Source organism: Dipodomys ordii, unplaced genomic scaffold, assembly GCF_000151885.1.
Source record: "Dipodomys ordii isolate 6190 unplaced genomic scaffold, Dord_2.0 Scaffold50, whole genome shotgun sequence".
NCBI classification, from domain to species: domain Eukaryota; kingdom Metazoa; phylum Chordata; class Mammalia; order Rodentia; family Heteromyidae; genus Dipodomys; species Dipodomys ordii.
This window is the reverse complement of record NW_012267266.1, coordinates 9,410,707-9,430,299: the sequence shown is the minus strand read 5'-3', so window position 1 is coordinate 9,430,299 and position 19,593 is coordinate 9,410,707. Positions and strand designations below refer to the sequence as shown.

At 35.4% G+C, this 19,593-nt stretch overlaps 1 protein-coding gene across 1 annotated transcript in view; it reads right to left on the bottom strand.

Moving 5' to 3' along the window:
* The window catches only part of Fbxl17 (F-box and leucine-rich repeat protein 17), a gene marked incomplete at its 5' end in the record, with an annotated part of 467,949 nt that overhangs the window by 334,718 nt on the left and 113,638 nt on the right, over nucleotides 1-19,593 (bottom strand). Inside the window, one exon of the mRNA XM_013020319.1 lies at nucleotides 6,257-6,364. Coding sequence (XP_012875773.1) covers nucleotides 6,257-6,364 — 108 coding nt within the window. The remainder of the gene's footprint in view (nucleotides 1-6,256; nucleotides 6,365-19,593) is intronic.

Genomic DNA, 19,593 nt, shown 5'->3' with positions numbered 1-19,593 from the left:
AACAAACATGCCACTACCATCCCAGACAAAATTTACAATAATCAAAAAAAAGTTATTCAATAAATAATTCTTATTTAAAATTTCTCAATAATCCCAAAGATGTATTTTAATGATGCTTTGTTTCAATCAGAATCTAAGCAAAATCTTCACATTTCATTCCATTGTTTGTCTTTTCTATAACATTTTCTTCACTTATATCCTTTAACAGTATCTACCCACTCACTCCAATTTTAGCAACCACAATTCTACCCTTTAACTATTCAACTGTTTTTATTTTCTATAGAAAGGAGATTATGTAGTAATTTCTTGCCTTTTTTTCACTATTTCTTTTTTTTCTCTATTTCATAGTTTGTATATATGATCTATGTATGTATTTTAGATTTGTAATCATATATATATGTATGTATAAATTAGATACTGTAATGAAAATGTGAGTACAGACTTCTCTTCAGCTGATTGCTGTTCCTTTGAGTACATATCCTATAGCAGGGCTGAATGATTGTATGATAATTTTGTCTTCAGTTTTTGATAAACTTACTTTTTTTTTGGGGGGGGGGAGAAGAGTCAGTGGTAGGGCCTGAACTCCGGACCTAGATGCTATCCCTAAGCTCTTCAGCTCAAGGCTAGCACTCTACCACTTGAGCCACAGCGCCACTTCCAGCTTTTTCTGTTTATGTAGTGCTGGGGAATTGAACCCAGGGCCTCATGCATGCAAGGCGAGTACTCTACCACTAAGCTACCTTCCCAGCCCTAAACCCATTTTTTTTTTCCATAATGACTATGCTAGTTTATATCCTACCAATAGTGTGTGCAGAAGGGTTCACTTCTCCACATCCTTACCAATACTTGTTATCTTTTTTTTTTTAATTGTGAAAATACCATACAGAGGGGTTACAATTACATGGGCAAGATCATGAGTACATTTCTTATCAAGCATTGTTGCCTCCTCCTTTGTTTCCCCTTCCCATCTCCCCTCCTTCTCCCCACCCTCCGCCCCCCTCAAAGTTGTAAAGTTCGTTTTTTTACAACGATTTGTACATCTTGTTGCACTGGGTCCACCTGTATCCCTATTTAAACAATTTGTTTTTTCCCTCCCCTCCACAAATTATACCAACATCAAATACAGTGAAAGCAGAGGTTATACCGTGGGGGAGGGACATAGAAAGCAACAAAGAAATCATTTTATAAATATGTTAGAAACAATTGCATAAAAACAAAAACATTTGAATACTTATCTTGGGGTTCATTTCACTTAACATCATTTTTTTGTGATAACTATTCTTGCAGGTATATAGTAATAGTTCATTTTGATTTTAATTTGCATCTCCTTCATGATTAGCAATGGTGAGTATTACACTTCCTGGTCATTTATTTATATATCTTTTTTCTTTTAAAAAACATCTATTACATTCCTTTTGCCATTTTAAATTCAGATTATTTATTGTCTTACTCTGTTAGTTCCTTACAATTGTAATTTGATAGCATTGTAATATTCTCCTTTTCCACAAGTTATTTTTACTCTTGATTATTTTCTCTGCTATACCAATACAATCAATTTTGTGTGCTGAGCTTATAATTTTTATTGTTTGGTGTTGAATCAACTTAGCATGATAGATAAATATCACTAGCTCATGCCATATTCTTTCTTTAAAAGTCAAGTTTTGTCAAGGAAACAATGGCCTCACTTCTAGTGGAGATATGTTGAAATTGTTTTTATTATTCATTAAGTATTTTGTAGAATTCTCTAGTAAAGCCATCTGGGCTTGGGGCAATACGGGTAAGAAGGTTTTTAACTACAAATAACATTTAAGAGAATTAGAGAAATTTGGGTCATCTATGTCTACTTCCTTTTTTTCTTTTTCTTTTCTTTTTCAGAAATAAGCATCTTACTATATTGCTCAGACTGGTCCCAAACTCCTGAGCCCAAGCAATGCTCCTATCTCAGTCTCCTAAGTAGATAGGACTAAGCACATGCCACTGAGACAAATAGCTACTTCCTCTTGAGTAACATTTGGGATTTTGTGTCTTTCAAATATATTTTTTTCACTTCATCCAAATAGTCTTATTTAAATGCTTATAGATGTTCATAATATCGCTCTGGTTGTCCTATTAATATCTGAAAATTTGTCATTTTTATCATCCTTCTGAGTCAGGGTACTGGAAATTTCATTTTCTCTACCTGTTTTAATCAGTCTGACTACAGATTTATCAATTTTATCTCTCTTGTCAAAGAACCAGGTTTTGTTTCATTAATTCTCCTTTGATTTCTCCTTTGATTTTTAATATTTCCTTCTTTCTGCTTCTTAGTATTTCAATTTGGTCTTTTTTCAAGCTTCATAAAATAGAAGCTGGGGTCATCAATTTGAGATTTTTTTTTCCTCATACATATATTTTGTTCTATTAAATTTACCTAAGTAGCAATTTATTTAGCACTCAATCTGATGCACTGTATTTTCATTTCCATTCATTTCAAACATTGTCTAATTTCTCTTTTATTTCTTCCTTACAGTAGGCTATTTAGGATTGGGTACATTGGGGAAGTCTGTCCTCCCACCAGATTTCTGTGTTCTCTATGTAGTCCTCTCCATTCCAATACAATGTCCTCTGCAATTTGGCTGCTTTAGTCTTCTTGGTCCTTAGGTTCTGTCTTCTCATCTCAAATAATTCACTGAATTTTGCCTCAGTTACATCGTCTGTTACAACCTAGTTATTCTTTCAGTACAGGAATCTGATATGAACACAGAATTCCTTGTTTGTTTCCATATCTCAGGGATCATTATTCTTGGTTGTGTGATAGCCAGTATCTTAAAAACCTGTTCCCTACATTTTGTCCATTTGGGGAGTTGTTTAAGTGAAGAGAGTAAATCTGGACTCTGTTGTTACAGCTTGGTTGAAATAAGTCTACTTTTATTTTGCATGTATCATTGTAAGCTCATGGTTTTGAGAGAATTATTCTTTGATCTCTTGCAGCCAATTTTCCTTTAGGATGCTTAAAGATCCGAACTGAAGCCAGCGGAAGTCATTTCATTTAGCTTTTGAGTCCTTGACTTGTTCCCTCTAGTCTCTTTAGTAGCAAATCGTATTTAGGCACAAAAGTTTGAACATGAGGGGTTATCTGTATATTTCCACTTGCTGAATTTGCTGTGAAAAGTAGGAGCAAGGGGGAGGGATTTTACATTTATAAGCAGATAGAATGCAGTAGAAATATTCACCAGTGTTGAAAAAGAATCAGTTCTGCTATATATCAGTCATTTTACACTATTAACTAGTAAAGAGAAACTTTAAAAATGCTTATCCAAAACATGGAGTCCTAAATTTCTAAAAGCAGTCTGGTATCTGACTTTATGTTTTAACTTGCATTCATCTTGTCATGGCAATTTCTAGGCTCCTAGCTACATAGTCACAGATATTCAGAAAGATTCCCTACCCTAACACTGTTTGATATTAGCAAAATGTACCTAATACTGGGTGTGAGTCAACAATATGTATCAAATGAAAACCTAGTATGTTCTGAAAAAGCCAAGTTAAATCAAAAGTACACTGTATCAGGATATTAATTTTGTCCATCTATTCACAATCTTATGTCATTTGGCCCTTGGTTTTAGAAAATAAGAAGATATAAGACAAAGTTTTCCACTCTAATTTAATAAAGATGTTTTACATTTCTTAGTTTCAATGACAGCTCTTATAGTCCCTTCAAGGCCAATGATTCCTCAATCCATAGAATCAAAATCATATTAATTGAAGTCAGGCCCAAAGAAACATAGGTCCCATGGTTTCCCATATTTGCAATAACTAGTATATGTCTAGGACAAGCAGAAAAGTTCAAAAGCTTTGTACATATGAACATATAAGATGATGCTAAGCGAAATGAACCCCAAGATAGGGACACAAGAAGTTTTATCTTTGTTGCTGTTGCTTTTAATGTACTTATAGTGTACCGTGTAAATTTTTTTGTTTCTTTTATATGTTCCTCCCCCATGGTACACAATCCATGTTTTCACTGTATTTGATTCCAGTTCCCTGCATTTTGTATATACATTTTTCTAATTTCAGAAGGGGATAGGAAATAACAAAATGCTGAAATAGGATACAGGTTGACCATTGTAACAATGAGATGTATAAGACACCATGTTGAAAATGAACTTTACACCTTGGGGGGGGGGGTAGGATGGAGAAGTTGGGAAGGTGTGGAGGGAAGGGATGGTAGAGGAAAAACAAAGGAGCGGGTAACAATGCTCAATAGGAAGTGTACTCATTACTCATGTAACTGTAACCCCTTTGTACAGTATCTTTACAATAAAAATATATATTAAAAAAGAAACTCTTTAAATAATTTAATATATATATATTGGTTCATAGATGGGGGAACTAATGGCATGAATACCTTATGGCACTTACTTCTCTTTGCAAAATCATAGGAAGCCAGAGTTAGTGAAATCATGTGTTAGAAAAACTTTTTAAATCATGTAACAAGTAAACATATTTAGTGTAATTGTTCTCCATATTCTGTTCATCAAATATCCCTAATCACATATTTAAAATAATAAACTATTAATATAACATTATAATAAACTTAGTAGACATATAATCATTAAAAACTTTTAAAATGATTTTAAATCAAAGTGTTTCAGTTTGTTTGTGTCGCTCGTGGGGCTTGAACTCTGGGCTTATACGCTTTCCCTGTGCTCTTCAGCTCAAGGTGAGAACTCTACTGCTTGAGCCCCAGCACCACTCCATTTTGCTAGTGGAGATAAAGAGTCTCACTTTCCTGCCTGGGTGGCTTTGAACCGATATCCTCAAATATCAGCCTCCTGAGTAGCTAGGATTACAGACATGAGCCACTAGCTCCCGGCTTAGTGCTTTAATCTTACTAAAATCCAAGTTCTACTCTCAGCTTTCAAGAAATAATTTAAATAATTAAAATAAGTTTAGCAAAACATATGCATACTTAGGAATGTCACCTTGCCTTTATTTGAATCCAGGGAACAAATAAGCAGTATTATACCACAAATAAGTTTTTTCATCCAAAGCAAAGACTTTGTTGAAGGAATATATGTCCCTCACAAACTTTGTGTATTAGCTTTCACTAAAAGTCCAGTAGATTCTAACTGTTAAAAGGCCAACAACAATGCTTGCTTATAAAATTCAGAATAACCTATCCAGCAAATTGAACTTTCCAATCTAGACATTTGTAGTAACTACTACTTTGTCACAGAGAGTAATTCCAACTTTTAACTACCACGGTATCATAATTTTTGTTCATGAAAACACTGATCTGTTTTATCGTTAATGAGTATAATTTTGAGTGATCTTAAAAATCTCACGGAGTCATTGCAACACTTATAGCACAATCTGTTCATGAAACAAGTCTACTCTACACTATAAACAGTATCATAGTACTAGAAACATACTCATCTACCAAGATGTTAAGGCCACAGATATGAAAATGAATTTTAAAAAATTATGATTAAAATGTTCTGATAGAGCAATAAACAGAATAACAAAATGCAATGAAATCTGATCAGTCATTTAAGACAAAGTAAACCACAGCCTTCTTTCAGAAATACTAGACTAGATTAGTGACTTGACTTTTTAAGACTCAAGATTTGCACTGATTTTCTAGCAATGTAGATAGTGTGGAGTCTAATAATAAATTTACTTTGCACTTACTCTGGCCTTAATACATAATCCAACATCTGACATATATTCTCACATAATACCCTGAGAAGGCATGGCACTGCATTCTATTTCAGAAAAGAAGTTTAGTATTATGTTTTCAAACTGGCTTTAATTTTTCAAACACCAGCACACCATTCCATAATGATCTTATAATTCCTTGCACAAGAGCATTTAACAATTATAGAAATCTGGGCATAGTAAACACATGCATGTAACCCCACAAATCAGGAAGCTGAAATCATTTGAACCCACATGTTCAAGACCATCCTGAGCAATATTACAAGAACCAGTCTTTTTTTTTTTAAGGGGCTGGGAATGTGGCCTACTGGTATAGTGCTTGCCTAGCATGCATGAAGACCTGGGTTTGATTCCTCAGTACCAGATAAACAGAATAAGCAAGAAGTAGCACTGTGGCTCAAGTGGTAGAGTGCTAACCTTGAACTAAAGAAACTCAGGGACAGTTCCCTGAGTTTAAGTCCCAGGACTGGCAAAAAAAAAAAAAAGGAGTAACACTATAGTCCATCACCCAAATGATATTCAAAAATACTAAGATATAGCTGGCCATGGTACATACCTTGGTTAGGTGAATGACTCCTTTAGAGGTGACTGAACAACCCATGAAGCCAACATACTGAAGTTCAGGACAATGCTCAGCAAATGCTTTTACTGACTGATCTGTCACCTAGGGAAGAGACATAAAGGAAGTTATTCAGGGTGGCAGTACAGTAGACTCCATTACCTGGTTCCTATAAATTATCTGTTTTACCTTGCATCATCACTATTTTTCTTTCCGATGGATCATTTGAATGAGCATCTCCTATGTTGGAAAAAAATCCTCTCTTAACTCCACACCCACTTGTATCTTTATCCCATGTTTTCATACTTCTCCATAAAAAAAAAAACTCAGTCATTATATTGGCACTACTAGCTACTTCCACTTCTTCCCCTGCTATGTCCCTTATTGCCCCCATTCCTCTCCCTTCTTTCTCTCTTCATTTTTTTATATTCATATTTCACAAACAATGAAATTCACCCTCTCTAGGAGGCAATTAAGTGCCTTGTAATATATTCAAAGAGTTATACAGTAGCACCAATTCCTAATATACCTAATTCTAGAGTATGTTTGTCACTCCAGAAAGAAAACTTATGCTATTAACACTCGTTCCTCTTGGTACCATTCTGTCTCTATGAATTTACCTTTTCTGGACACTATTATAAATGAGATCATACAATTTGTGACCTGTGTGTCTGCTTTCTGTTACTTAGCATGTTTTCAAGGCTCATCCATGATGTAGCATGAGTCAGTACTTTGTTGTTTCCATTGCTAAATAATATAAGTATACCACATCGTTATGGGATGAAGTGTGTACTCACCAAGTTTATTTTGAGAGACTAACCATTGGTACCTCTAAGTTTAACATTACTTGGATATAAGGCTGTTACAGAGGTAAATTAGTACTATTTAAAGTCATATTATATTAGGCTGGTTCCTCCCCAACCCAACCAATCTAGTAAAAAGGGAGACTAGAACACAGATACACAGGTGGTATACCAAATGAAGACTAGAGGTATGCTATTACAATCAAGGAATGACAGATTGTAAAAAAAAAAAAAAAAAAAAAGTGCTCCCCTTGATGTGTCTAGGCATCTCAGTCTTAACATTTTCAAAGAAGTCTTTATAGTCAAGAAAGACTGGAGTTGGGAAGGTGGCTCAGTGGTAGAGTGTTTGCCTTGCATGCATGAGGCCCTGGGCTCGATTCCTCAGCACCACATAAGCAAAAAAGTCCGAAGTGGCACTGTGGCTCAAATGGTAGAGCCCTATCCTTGAGCTGAAGAGCTGAGGGACAGTGCCCAGGCCTAGAGTTCAGATCCCACAACCAACAACAACAACAAAGACTGCTTTTCCTCAGGGTTCCAAGTTTCAATGAATAGCATAACTAGTCACCAGCAATTCAGGTGAAAACTTTTTAAATTCAGAATTCTATCGCGTAGACTTTAAGATGCTAGGTCTTACAAACAGGTCCTAACTGTAGCTACTTCTCACCCCTTCCCCACTGCCACTTTAGTCCACTCTAATATCCTCTCCCACCTATCTATCGAAAAAGTGTCTTAAGTGGCCCCACTGATTTTTAATAGCATTTTCCTAGCTCTATTTGGTGTATGTTACTTGGTATATGTTCCTCTTTTAAAAATGGAGGAAGAAACCATTTTTATGTCAATGGCTCTTAATTTTGCTATGTATCATAGTTAATTTCATATGTCAATTTCTCTATGTCACAAAGTACCCTGGTGTTTGGTTAAATATTATTCTGAGTGTGTCTGTGAAAATAATTCTGGATAAGATTAACATGAATTAGTAGTCTGAGCAAGGCAGATGCCCTTCCCAATGTAGCTAGGTCTCAGGCATCCATTGAAGGTTGAGCAGAATAAAAGTAGTAAGGGTGAATTTGCATGTCTTACTATCCTCCAGCAGGAAAACTTGTCATTTTCTATCTTCAGACAGATTTGCACTATACCACTGGCCCTCCTAGGTCTCCAAATTGCAAACTGCAGATCTTGAGACTTCTCAATTTTTTATTTATTTATTTTTTCTTGCCTGTCATGGGGCTTGAACTCTGGGCCTGGGCGCTGTCCCTCAGCTCTTCAGCTCAAGGCGAGCACTCTTGAGCTACAGCGCCACTTCCTGACTTCTCCATTTTTGTAATCAGAAGTCTAAGTCCCATAATAATCTCTTGATGAAATCAGAATCTCTTAATCCTTTTGTTTCCCTAGAGAATATTGACTAATACATTGTGTACAGTTTTTTTGGAGGAGTTATAACTCAGAACTAAAAGGGATAGAGCCCAAAGATCTATATTTTGAATGATCCCCCCCAAATGACTCTTGCATATAAAAGTTTGAGACTCCAGGGCAGTGAAAATGGCATTACACAGATAATAGCTGGCATTTCTATTGAGTCTGTTACAAATGAAAGGCTGAATGAAATTTCATTTTTGTCTCCCTCATCTGCCAAAAAAACATTTCTATATACAATATACAATATCATTTGGAATTGTGTTAAAATATTCTTCTTGATTTCACAAAGGTGCAGCCTTTTAAAAATAAGTTCTAATACCTTCTATAATATGCTCATTATGCTGAACATTCACTTTATTCAGTCAAATGAAATCAAGTTCAACACTTCTATTTTTCAAACAGCAACTACTTACATTTCTTTTCCTTAAGCTTTAGTATGACTGACTGTTATTTTGTATCTTCTTTATGCTAAGCAGATATGGAAAATAGAAGTGTGAATAGTATTAATTCTAAAACAGTCTCAAGAACATTTTCCTAAAATAATCAAACCAACAGCATTTGTGGTAAGTCTGATAAAAGATTAATTCTCATCTCAAAAGTAAAATACACTTAAGCATATTAAGAATTGGTGCTGTTGATAAATTAAAAATGAGTTTTCGTGGGCTACAAATATGGCTTGGTGGTAGAGTGCTTGCCTAGAATGCATGAAGACCTGGGTTCCAGTCCTCCCTCAGTACCACATAAAAAGAAAAAGCCAGAAGTGGAGCTGTGGCTCAATTGGTAGAGTACTAGCTTTGAGCAAAAGAAGCTGGAGTGGGGGAGGGGGAACGGCTGAGAACTTGGCTCAGTGGTAGAGTACTTGCCTTGCCTGCATGAGGCTCTGGGTTCGATTCCTCAGCACCACATAAACAGGAAAAAAAAATGAAGAAGCAGCAGGTCAGCGTCAGTGTCCACGCCTTAAGTTCAAGCCTCAGGACTGAGCCTCCCCCGTTCCCCCCCCCCAAAAAAAAAACTGACACTTCGGTTTTTAAGGGCATTATCTTAAAGAATACTTTAGGCACTAAAATCATGGATGTTTAATTTTTCAATGTTTCAATCTCCATTAAAAATGAAAATAGTAGGGGCTGGGAAGGTGGCTCAGTGGTAGCGCGCTTGCCTTGCATGCATGAGGACCTGGTTCGATTCCTCAGCACCACATAAGCAAAAAAAGAAAAAGAAAAAAGCCAGAAGTACCTCAAGTGGTAGAGCGCTAGCCTTGAGCTGAAGAGCTAACGGACAATGCCCAGGCCCAGAGTTCAGGCCCCACAACTGGACCCCCCCCAAAAAAATCAAGATCCTAAAAGCCACAACTTTCAGGGAGAAAAAAAAAGTTGTTAAAAAATCTGTAGGTGGGTAGGCACCAGTAGCTCCTACCTGTAATTCTAGCTATTCAGGAGGCTGAGATCCTGCCAGCCAGGCAGACAGAAGCAGAGCTATATCTGAAGAGGTAGAGCACTAACCTTAAACAAAAAGAAGCCCATGCCCATGCCCTCAGTTCAAGCCCAAGCACCAGCAGCAAAAAAAAAAAAAAAAAAAATTCTAAATGGGTCAGACAGTCAAAATAAGACAACTCAGAGGAGTCTCCAACATTAACAGAGAGAAGAAAAGCACAAGCAAAGGGAAGTCTTAGCACACAGAAACACTCAAAATAGGCTCAGGAATGTTTTAGAAGACTAATAAATGGATGCCTCAATGAATAGAAGACTCAGTTAGGGATCTAGGATACAAGATCAAGAATAAATCCATGTGTAGACCTCAGGAGACAAGTACTGGTGGGCCTCAGCTTCTGTGGAATCCTAGAGTGTCATTGCTTTCACTTGAAAGTCACCTCTATAGATTTTGCTCCTTCTACCATACAAAGAAAACAACAGACAGTATTTCATAGGGTAAAATATAAGGACAAAATAAGATAACGTGTATAAAATGTTTTGAACAGTACATGTCACATTACAATTGCTCCATAGATTCCAGCTACTATCTTCACTCCCAATTCTCTTTTGTATTATGATTCATAGACTGAAGAGTTGATAGATATGAGTCTAAAAAAAAGGAATTAAAGTATGCTAGTTAATTGTCTTAGTTACTTTAAGAAATCCCAATAATAGGGAAAGTGGCTCAGTGGTAGAGTGCTTGCCTTGCATGCATGAGGCCCTGGGTTCAATTCTTCAGCACCACATAAGCAAAAATGGCCAGGAGTGGTGCTGTGGCTCAAGTGGTAGAATGCTCACCTTGAGCTGAAGAGCTGACGAACAGCACCCAGGCCCAGAGTTCAGGCCCCACGACCAAAAAAAAAAATAATAATTCCAATAATAATTTTAGATCTCTAGGTTCTGAACTAACCTGAGAAATGGGAGCTATATATCAAAGTTTAGCAGTGATTCACTCTGGTATAAGGGATCCCATTTTGTGAAGGTTTACAATAAGGTTGCACATGACATTCACCTTCAGATTCTGACTTGATTTCTGGGTAGAGATCCACATCCAATTTATTTTTAGGAGCACCCCAAGAGAATGTAATGCACAGGATGAGCATCCCTGCATCACCTGAGAGCTCATAAATGCAATATCTTGGTGCTAGAGGTGTGGCTCAAGTGGTAGAGTACCTGCTTTACAAACACGTGATCCAAAGTTCAATCCTCAGTATTGTCAGAAAAGAAAAAGTGCAAATCTCAGGCCCTGCTAAGATACCTAATAAATCTTGTCTTTTAACAAACTTTCAGGTGATGATTATGCAGCTTGAGAAATACCGCTCAAGGAATGAAGTAATATATCATCTTCTGGGATGAGAATATATAAAAACTGAATGTCTATGCTATAACCCAAGCAATACAAAGAATTTTAAAGAAATTTTATTAAGGTAAAATTTGCCTACTTTAATACTTGAGGCATAATCCATCTATAGGTCATTGTATTTGACCAAATTTGTACAGTTGTACACTTATCACCGCATTCCAGCTTTCAAATACTTTTATTGCACTATTTTTAAATTCCCTTTAACCTTTCTGAAAATAAGTAGTCACCTTGCACCCTACACCTAGGAGGCTACTGATCTATTTTCTATCTCCATATTTTTGCCTTTTGTGAGATTTCATATGAATAAAATTCTGTTACAAGCAATCTTGTGTTTTTCTTTCCACTAATAAGATTTTGCTGCTCATCACTGCTAGTGTGTGTGTGTGTGTGTGTGTGTGTGTGTGTGTGTGTGTGTGTGTGTGTGTTGCTATGTAGAATCCTGCTGTATGGACATACTGCATTTTTTTTACTGACCAAGAGAAAAATGTTTGCATTATTTCTAGCTTAGGTATTAACAAATGCTGCTGCTTGATCATTCCATACAAATCTTTCTATGGAATTAAGTTCTTTTAAGTAAATACCTAGGAGTGGAGTTGATAACTGATAACGTATGTTGTATATGTATAAAATTGTATGATGTGTAATTTTAAAAATCAAATATACATGTGTTTGATGTTACAGACATTTATGTTTAATGTTAATTTTATGAGCACAAATTACCTATGCAAAGGGTCTTCATTGTGATATTTACTACATGCATACAATGGGCTTTAATCAAGATCACCCAGTCTATACTATGCTTTCTTAACCCATCTCTCTCCTCCCCAATATGTTTGATTTTTTTAACCTTTTTAAAAACTTAAGCTTACATTGTAAAAGCTACTGTATATATTTTGGATATAAATCTTTTGTCAAATATGTTTTGTCTTTTCCTTTCCCTAGCGCTAATATTTAGATATGTGATGTACTTGGAGTTAATCTTTGTGTATGATGTGACGTAATGACATTCTTTTTTTTTGGGGGGGGGGGTGGTCGTTATAGAGCTTGAGAGCCTGGGGACTGTCCCTGAGCTTCTTTTACTCAAAGCTAGCACTCTACCACTTGAGCCACAGTACCACAGATGGCTTGTTCTGCTTATGTAGTACTAAGGAATCAAACCAAGGGCTTTATGCATGCTAGGTAAGCACTCTACCACTAAGCCACATTTCCAGCCCTGATATTCACTTTTTTTGCACATTTATTTCCAATCATCTCAGAAACTTTAGTTGAAAAAACTATATACCAAAGAGAAATACCCTGGCCTGAAGAATTACACTGGCCAATTGGGAAAGTTTATCTGAAAATTAAGGAAGAAGGAAAGATTGCAAATCAGATTTTAATTTTTAGTCAAAGCCCTCATAAAAAAAGGGGGTGGGAGGAAGAAACCCTTAAAAAGCCAAAGCAAAGAAGAATCAGCTCCTTAAACTGGTATTTCATATTTACTTGAAAAGAATGTACTGAAAAGAATTTTGGTGACAAGAATATTGTGCCTTCAGAGTCAAGAGGATTATGAAAAGCCGGAGCAAATAGAAACACACAAAATGATCCCAGGAGAACCTCATTTTGGGAATCATAAGGAAGTCTTCTCCAGCTACTAAACCCAAAGCCAATGAAAAGCACAAGGTGCAAAACAGTAGGAAAGGAAGACATTGTTACTCACAAGTTCTGAAGAGTTGTACTCCATCAGTTATCTTTTAGGGTAGGTGGTTTCTTGTGAGACCAAAGGTAGGGACAAGAAAAAAAAAACCCTTCCACAAGACAGATATGAGGCTGAAAACATCTCAAGTAGAAATACCACTGTAATAGCCACACTGGTAGAAGTGGTATCAAATGACAAAAAAAAAATTATGAAGACAAAGCAGTACAAGGTCAATACTTTGGTTTTCAGAGTTAAATTTAATATATATGATTTTGGATTGTGATCATTTGTACAAACGTAAGTCTATAAGATATAATCAGATATAGTTAAGATTTAATTGAGATTTGGTAGTCACAGACAAGGAGTCAGACAAAGGCATAAACAAAACAGATGCAATTTCTAAGTCCTTAACATGTACTAAAATAAACCTAAGGAGGAAAAAACTAGGAAAGGTAAGAGAAGGATTTTTTTCAATTTGGGTTTAATATGTATATTTTTTAGATACAGATTGCACATCAAGAACTTATAATATATGTCTTTCTCATTCTAACTTATTTCACCTAATACTGTATGAGCTATAATCACATCCATTTTCCTACAAATGATGTAATTTCACTATTCATAGTCCATTGAGTACATATAGTACATTTCTTTTATCCATTCATTTGCTGATAGGTATAGAATGATTCCTTGGCTATTGTAAATGGTGCTACAATAAATATGAGTGTTCATGTATCTTTTTGAATGCTGACTTATATCTTCAGGTATATGATAAGGAGTGATGTAGCAGGAACATTTACAGTTCTACTTTTAGTGCTTGAAGGACCCTCCACACTAATTTCCATAGTGGCTTCACAGACCCACCAAAAGTGCAGAAAGGTTCCTTTTGTCCACATCTTTTCCAGTATTTGTTGTTGCTTTCTTGCTTGATAATGGACAGTCTGACTGACATGAAGCAAAACATTTCTATTATGAGTAAGAATGTTGAAATTTTCATTTATTTATTTGCCATTTGTGCTACTTTTTTGAGATCTGTCTGTTCAACTCATTTGCCAATCTATTAATTAGACTATTTGTTCCTCTGGTATTTAATATTTTGAGATTCTTACATATTTTGAGTAGTAATACTTTGATGAGGCTACAAGGATTTTCTCCCATTTTGTAGACTGTATCTTTAGTCAAAGAAATCATTCCTTTTTTTGTGCAGATGCTTTTTAAATTGATGTAATCAATTTGTCAGTTCTTGCTCTTATCTCCTGAGTTACTGGCATTCCTACTGAGAAAAATGTTGCCTACATCTATATCCTCAAGTGATTTTCTTGTTTCCTTGGAATACATTCTAAGTTTCAGAACTTATGGTAAAGTCTTTAATCCACTTTGAACTGCATTTTATACAGAGTGAACAACAAAGGTGCAGTTTCAGTCTTCTAGATATACATAGCCAGTTTTCCTGACATAATTTGTTCATGAGATTATCTTTTCTCCAGTGTAGCTTTTTGGCTCCTTTATGGAATATCAAATTGTTATAGATGTGTAAGCTTACTTTTGAGCCTCCTATTTGGTGTTTGTATGTGTGTGTGTTTGTGTGTGTGTGTGTTTGTGTGTGTGTGTGTGTATGTATGTGTGTGTCAGAGAGTAGTAAGGTATTTTTGTCAAGTACTATACCACCTGCATTACACTTTTTGCTCAGGGCTGTTTTTGCAATTAAACATCTTTTATGTTTCCATATGTAATTTAAGATTGATTTTTTTTATTTCTGCAAAGAATGTCTTTGGGATTTTGATAAGAATTGTTATTGAAGCAATAGATTGCTTTTGGTAGTAACCAAACATTTTCACAATATTAATTTTGCTTATGTCTGAACACAGGAGGTCCACCTTCTATTGTGTTCTTTCTTTCTCTGGTGTTTTATAGTTTCCATCATACAATCTTTCCCCTCTTTAGTTAAGTTTGGTGCTAGGTATTTTTTAGGGTATTAATATGGAATGTTTTAATGATTTCTTCCTTAGTCTGCCCATTATTAGTACACAAAAAAACCACTAAGTTGAATGCTACTTTTCTGAAAGTGTTTATCAGATAAGAGTTTTTTTAGTGGAATCTATACAATTCTTTAAATGTAAAAACATACTATCTGAAAATAGAGGTATTATCATCTGAAAATACAAGCAATCCATCTTCTCCCTTGCTTCATGTCACTACCTCCACTCCTTGCTCCTAAGATTTCCACATATATACCATTTACAACTCTCTACCAGTGTTTGGTAACAGGCCTCAAGAAGCAGAAGCTCCAAGAACGTAAGTGAAGAAAGAACTGTTTTATGATATACCAATGGCTAGTTGGCTCAATACTGAAATTCTTAGTTTTTGTGCTGTCCTGGGGCTTGATCTCAGAGCTTGGGTACTGTCCTTGAATGTATTTGCTTAAGACTAGCACTCTACCACTTGAACCATGGCTTCACTTCTGTCTTTTTGGTGGTTAATTAAAGAGTCTCATACATTTCCTTGCTCAGGCTGGCTATGAACCATGATCCTCAAATCTTAGCCTCCTAAGTCACCACTGTAGACATGAACCACCAGTTCCTAGCAAAAAAAAATATTTTAATGACAAGAAAAACTGAACTATTGGCCTCATTAACCCCAAAGATCCCAATGAAGTTGGGTAAAAATTGAATATATCATAAAGCTAAAGATAGTATTTTCAAAAAAAGCAACAATAAGACTTTGATTCTTGAACTGATATGTTTAGAAAGAACTGGAAAACTAGCATGGGAGAATTAACCAACTTTCTAATCCTATCCAGGAAATTAGAACCCAGTCAAGTTTCTCCTTCCATTCCCAAGGAAGAACAGGAATCAGAGATCTAATGAGGCTATTTTGAAGGGCATTTTTCAGAAGGCATGCCAATTTTAATTTTTTTCATCCTGTACAGTTTGAGTGGCCAGTGGGCCTGTGAGGTGCCCTCATCCTTTTTTACAAAATAAAGTCAACAGAAAACAATTTGCTTAGTGCCAAGAAAATAAATCTGGTTTATCCATTTCTATGAATTCCCATTCACCACACTACAATACTCACCATACTACAATAGCCACAGGATTCTAGGCAGGAGCCACCCTAGAATCTGTTCCTTCATGACAGGTGGTATCCAAAGACAGCAATGATGAAAATTAAAAATTATGGCCTGAAACATGAGATATTTTACCCCAAATGTGAATGAAAATTACCTCTACAAAAAAAAAACAAGGCACATTCAGAGTATGTCTAATGAAAGGCTTCTCAAGGCTGGTCAATCTCATAAATCCTTATAATTCAACAAAGATTTTTATGCTGGTGCTACACTAAATTGAGATACAGTCCCAACCTCCAAGAACAAAGACCACATTACATCCTAATGTAAACAGGCATGGCTTCTGAAACTACTAGTGACATTCTGAGAGGATTTTATTCACTAGATAGCATCAGTTCCCTTTCCAAAGACCCTACAACTAGATCTGAAACCAAGTTTGAAGAGATAATCAGATTATGAAGGATTGACAGCTAGATTGACTCTGACTTGATATTGCTGGAATTTATCTTATTAATATGAGAGATATGTGGGCTTAATGTATTAAAAGGTTCCCTTGAGTTCCAGCCATGACATGATAAACTCTTGCATTAAATACTGTAAGGGAATGGTAATATGGAGAAAAGCATACTTCAAAATCCAGAAGGTACACAAAAGACTTGCTGAAGGAATATTCTGGCCCCAGTGAGGCTAGCCAGAAAACTATGACCATCGCAAGTCCCATGCTTCCAGAATAAAGTATGATAACACAAAGGCCTGACCATATGCTAATGTGAGTAAGCACCATTTCCAACAACCTAAAAATGTTCAAGTACTGTGATAAAATAAATCCCAAATTTAAAATTTATTTTATAACCCAATAAATATAAAATATGCCTACAAAACCATCTAAGAAGGACCTCAATCCAAGTTTTCTACTTGTTTATTCAACTCCTTAAAACCTACACTGAAATTCTTTTTCTTCTTCACCTTCTTTCAGTTTTTATCCACTTTCACAGGATGAGCTATATACATGTATTATTAGTTCCCTAGAAGACTTCACATTTGAAACAGTAATGTAAAAACACAGAACAAAACTGATGCATCTCCACAAACAAAAATGAATAGCTAAATGTGGAGAAAAAGATTTGGTATGTACTCTTTTATGAATCATTTAGTAAAACTTTTGTACTGTGCTCTTCATTTAATAAAAACCACATAGCTAGTAAATTTAAAAGATATCTAAAACTGTTTTTTAAAAAATAAAATATAAAGGGCTGGGAAGATGGCTCAGTGGTAGAGCGATTGCCTTGCATGCCTGAGGCCCTGGGTTTAATTCCTCAGCACCACATAAGCAAAAAGAAAAAAGCCGGAGTGGCACTGTGTCTCAAGTGGTAGAGCGCTAGCCTTGAGCTGAAGAGCTGAGGCACAGCGCCCAGGCCCAGAGTTCAGGCCCCACGTCCAGAAAAAAATAAAATAAAATAAAATAAAATAAAATATAAAAAAAACGATTTGGGGCTGGGAAGGTGGCTCAGTGGTAGAGCACTTCCTTGCATACCTGAGGCCCTGGGTTCGATTCCTCAGCACCACATAAGCAAAAAGAAAAAAGCCGGAAGTGGTGCTATAGCTCAAGTGGTAGAGTGCTAGCCTTGAGCTGAAGAGCTGAGGGACAGTACCCAGGCCCAGAGTTCAGGCCCCACGACTGGACCCAAAAAAAAAACAAAAAAACAATCCAGGATTTTTTTTAACCATGGTTAGAAAATAGTAAGCACATTATAAGCCCAGAACTATACTACATATATGATCAATACAAGCCAACTGACCTCATGAGCTTATTATCTAGCAAGAGGAGCACATGGGAATCAAACATATTTCAGGAGTGATCACTATACTTATACAATTATTTGCAGAAATTAAATGACTTATTACTTTTTCATTATAACATGATTATATAGTTGATATGGCGAGGTACCCAAAACATGACTAAATATTATACTCAATTTCTATAAATATTTTTCTCATGCATTTAAAGTCTTAATTGCATGGTTGACAATACTTAAGAAAGCTATAATGTTGCTTTATATATCATGAGAAAAATATAAATTTACATTGGCACTATGCAGTTATTTCATCAGTGAATCAAAATCATAATATATTGATATTTAACCTGTAGCTTTGTAGAGGCTAAAACTATTAACAGCTGGAGAAATTATAAAATAAAACTTGGTCTATCAATCTTCTAGCTTCAAAAATTATTAACTGGTAGAAAAAGCTATTTGACGGGCCTCATTCAGTTGTTGTTGTTGCTTGTTTGTTTTTTTGATGGTCCTGGAGCTTGAATTCAGGGCCTGGGTGCTGTCCCTGGGCCTTTTTGTGCTCAAGGCTTACACTCTAACACTTGAGCCACAGCAAGCCACTTCTGGTTTGTTTGTTTTTTTAATAGTTTATTGGAGATACGAGTCTCACAGAACTTTTCTGCCCAGGCTAGCTTTGAATTGCGATCCTCAGATCTCAGCTTCCTGGGTAACTAGGATTATAGGCATGAGCTTACCAGCACCCAGCGAAAATATTACTGTATATTTCTAAAAATAGTAATGCTCCAGCGAAAATATTATTTTATCTGTAATATTTCTGTATATTTCTAAAAATAATGCTTTTTCTAATCAAAGTAATTCAACACAGTTGTTCATGAAGGACAACAGAAACTGTATAGTTTTTAACAAACATAATGTAACATAATGGTTAAAAGATGATATTAAACATTTACAATTTTATAAAAAATGACCTTTTGTCAACAAGAGGAATGAAATCTGTAACCTGTCATTTTCTAAAAATTTTAAGTTTCATTAGCATCTGGTTTAAAAATTGATTATATGATTGCTTATTTGACATTTCCTTATTTTGGCTCAGTCTATCTTGCTTGTTAGTCTCTGTATGGAAAAGTAAGAATGGCTGATTAAAAAAAAAAATAGTTCCCTTCAGTTTTTTAAGTTTCTTTGACTATCATTTTATTCTACTGACATTCAATATAAGTATAATCTAAATAAACGGAAGAATTACTCTATTCTGTGTCTGCTCAATTCTTTAATTCCTAAAAGGGACAATCTAACCAAATATGTCTACTAACAGCCATTGACATATATAGCAACCATATTTGCAAGTATTTCTTAGCAGATACATATATTCATACATTAGCTCAATGAAACATTTAAAAAGGACAGAAGAGTTAAAGTTGTCCAAAGTTACATGTAAGGCCAATAAATAATTCTTTGTTAATATCACAGGAAAATGTCTTAGCTCTGAATCAAACAAAGGATCTCTTTTCCATTCATCACACTTTATTTCATTTCTAAGTAAAACCTTTAACATATGGTTAGCTTGAAATTTTTCATTTCAACGACTGAAAAGGAGAAACTCACAAGACTATGATTGAAAACTAAATAAAATCCATTTTACAGATCACTTACCAAAATCTGATTTATGGATACATTGTGTGTTATTTAAGATACAGGGAAAAAACAGAAGTGGTTTATACAACTTGAACTCTGAACTATCCAACTTTGAA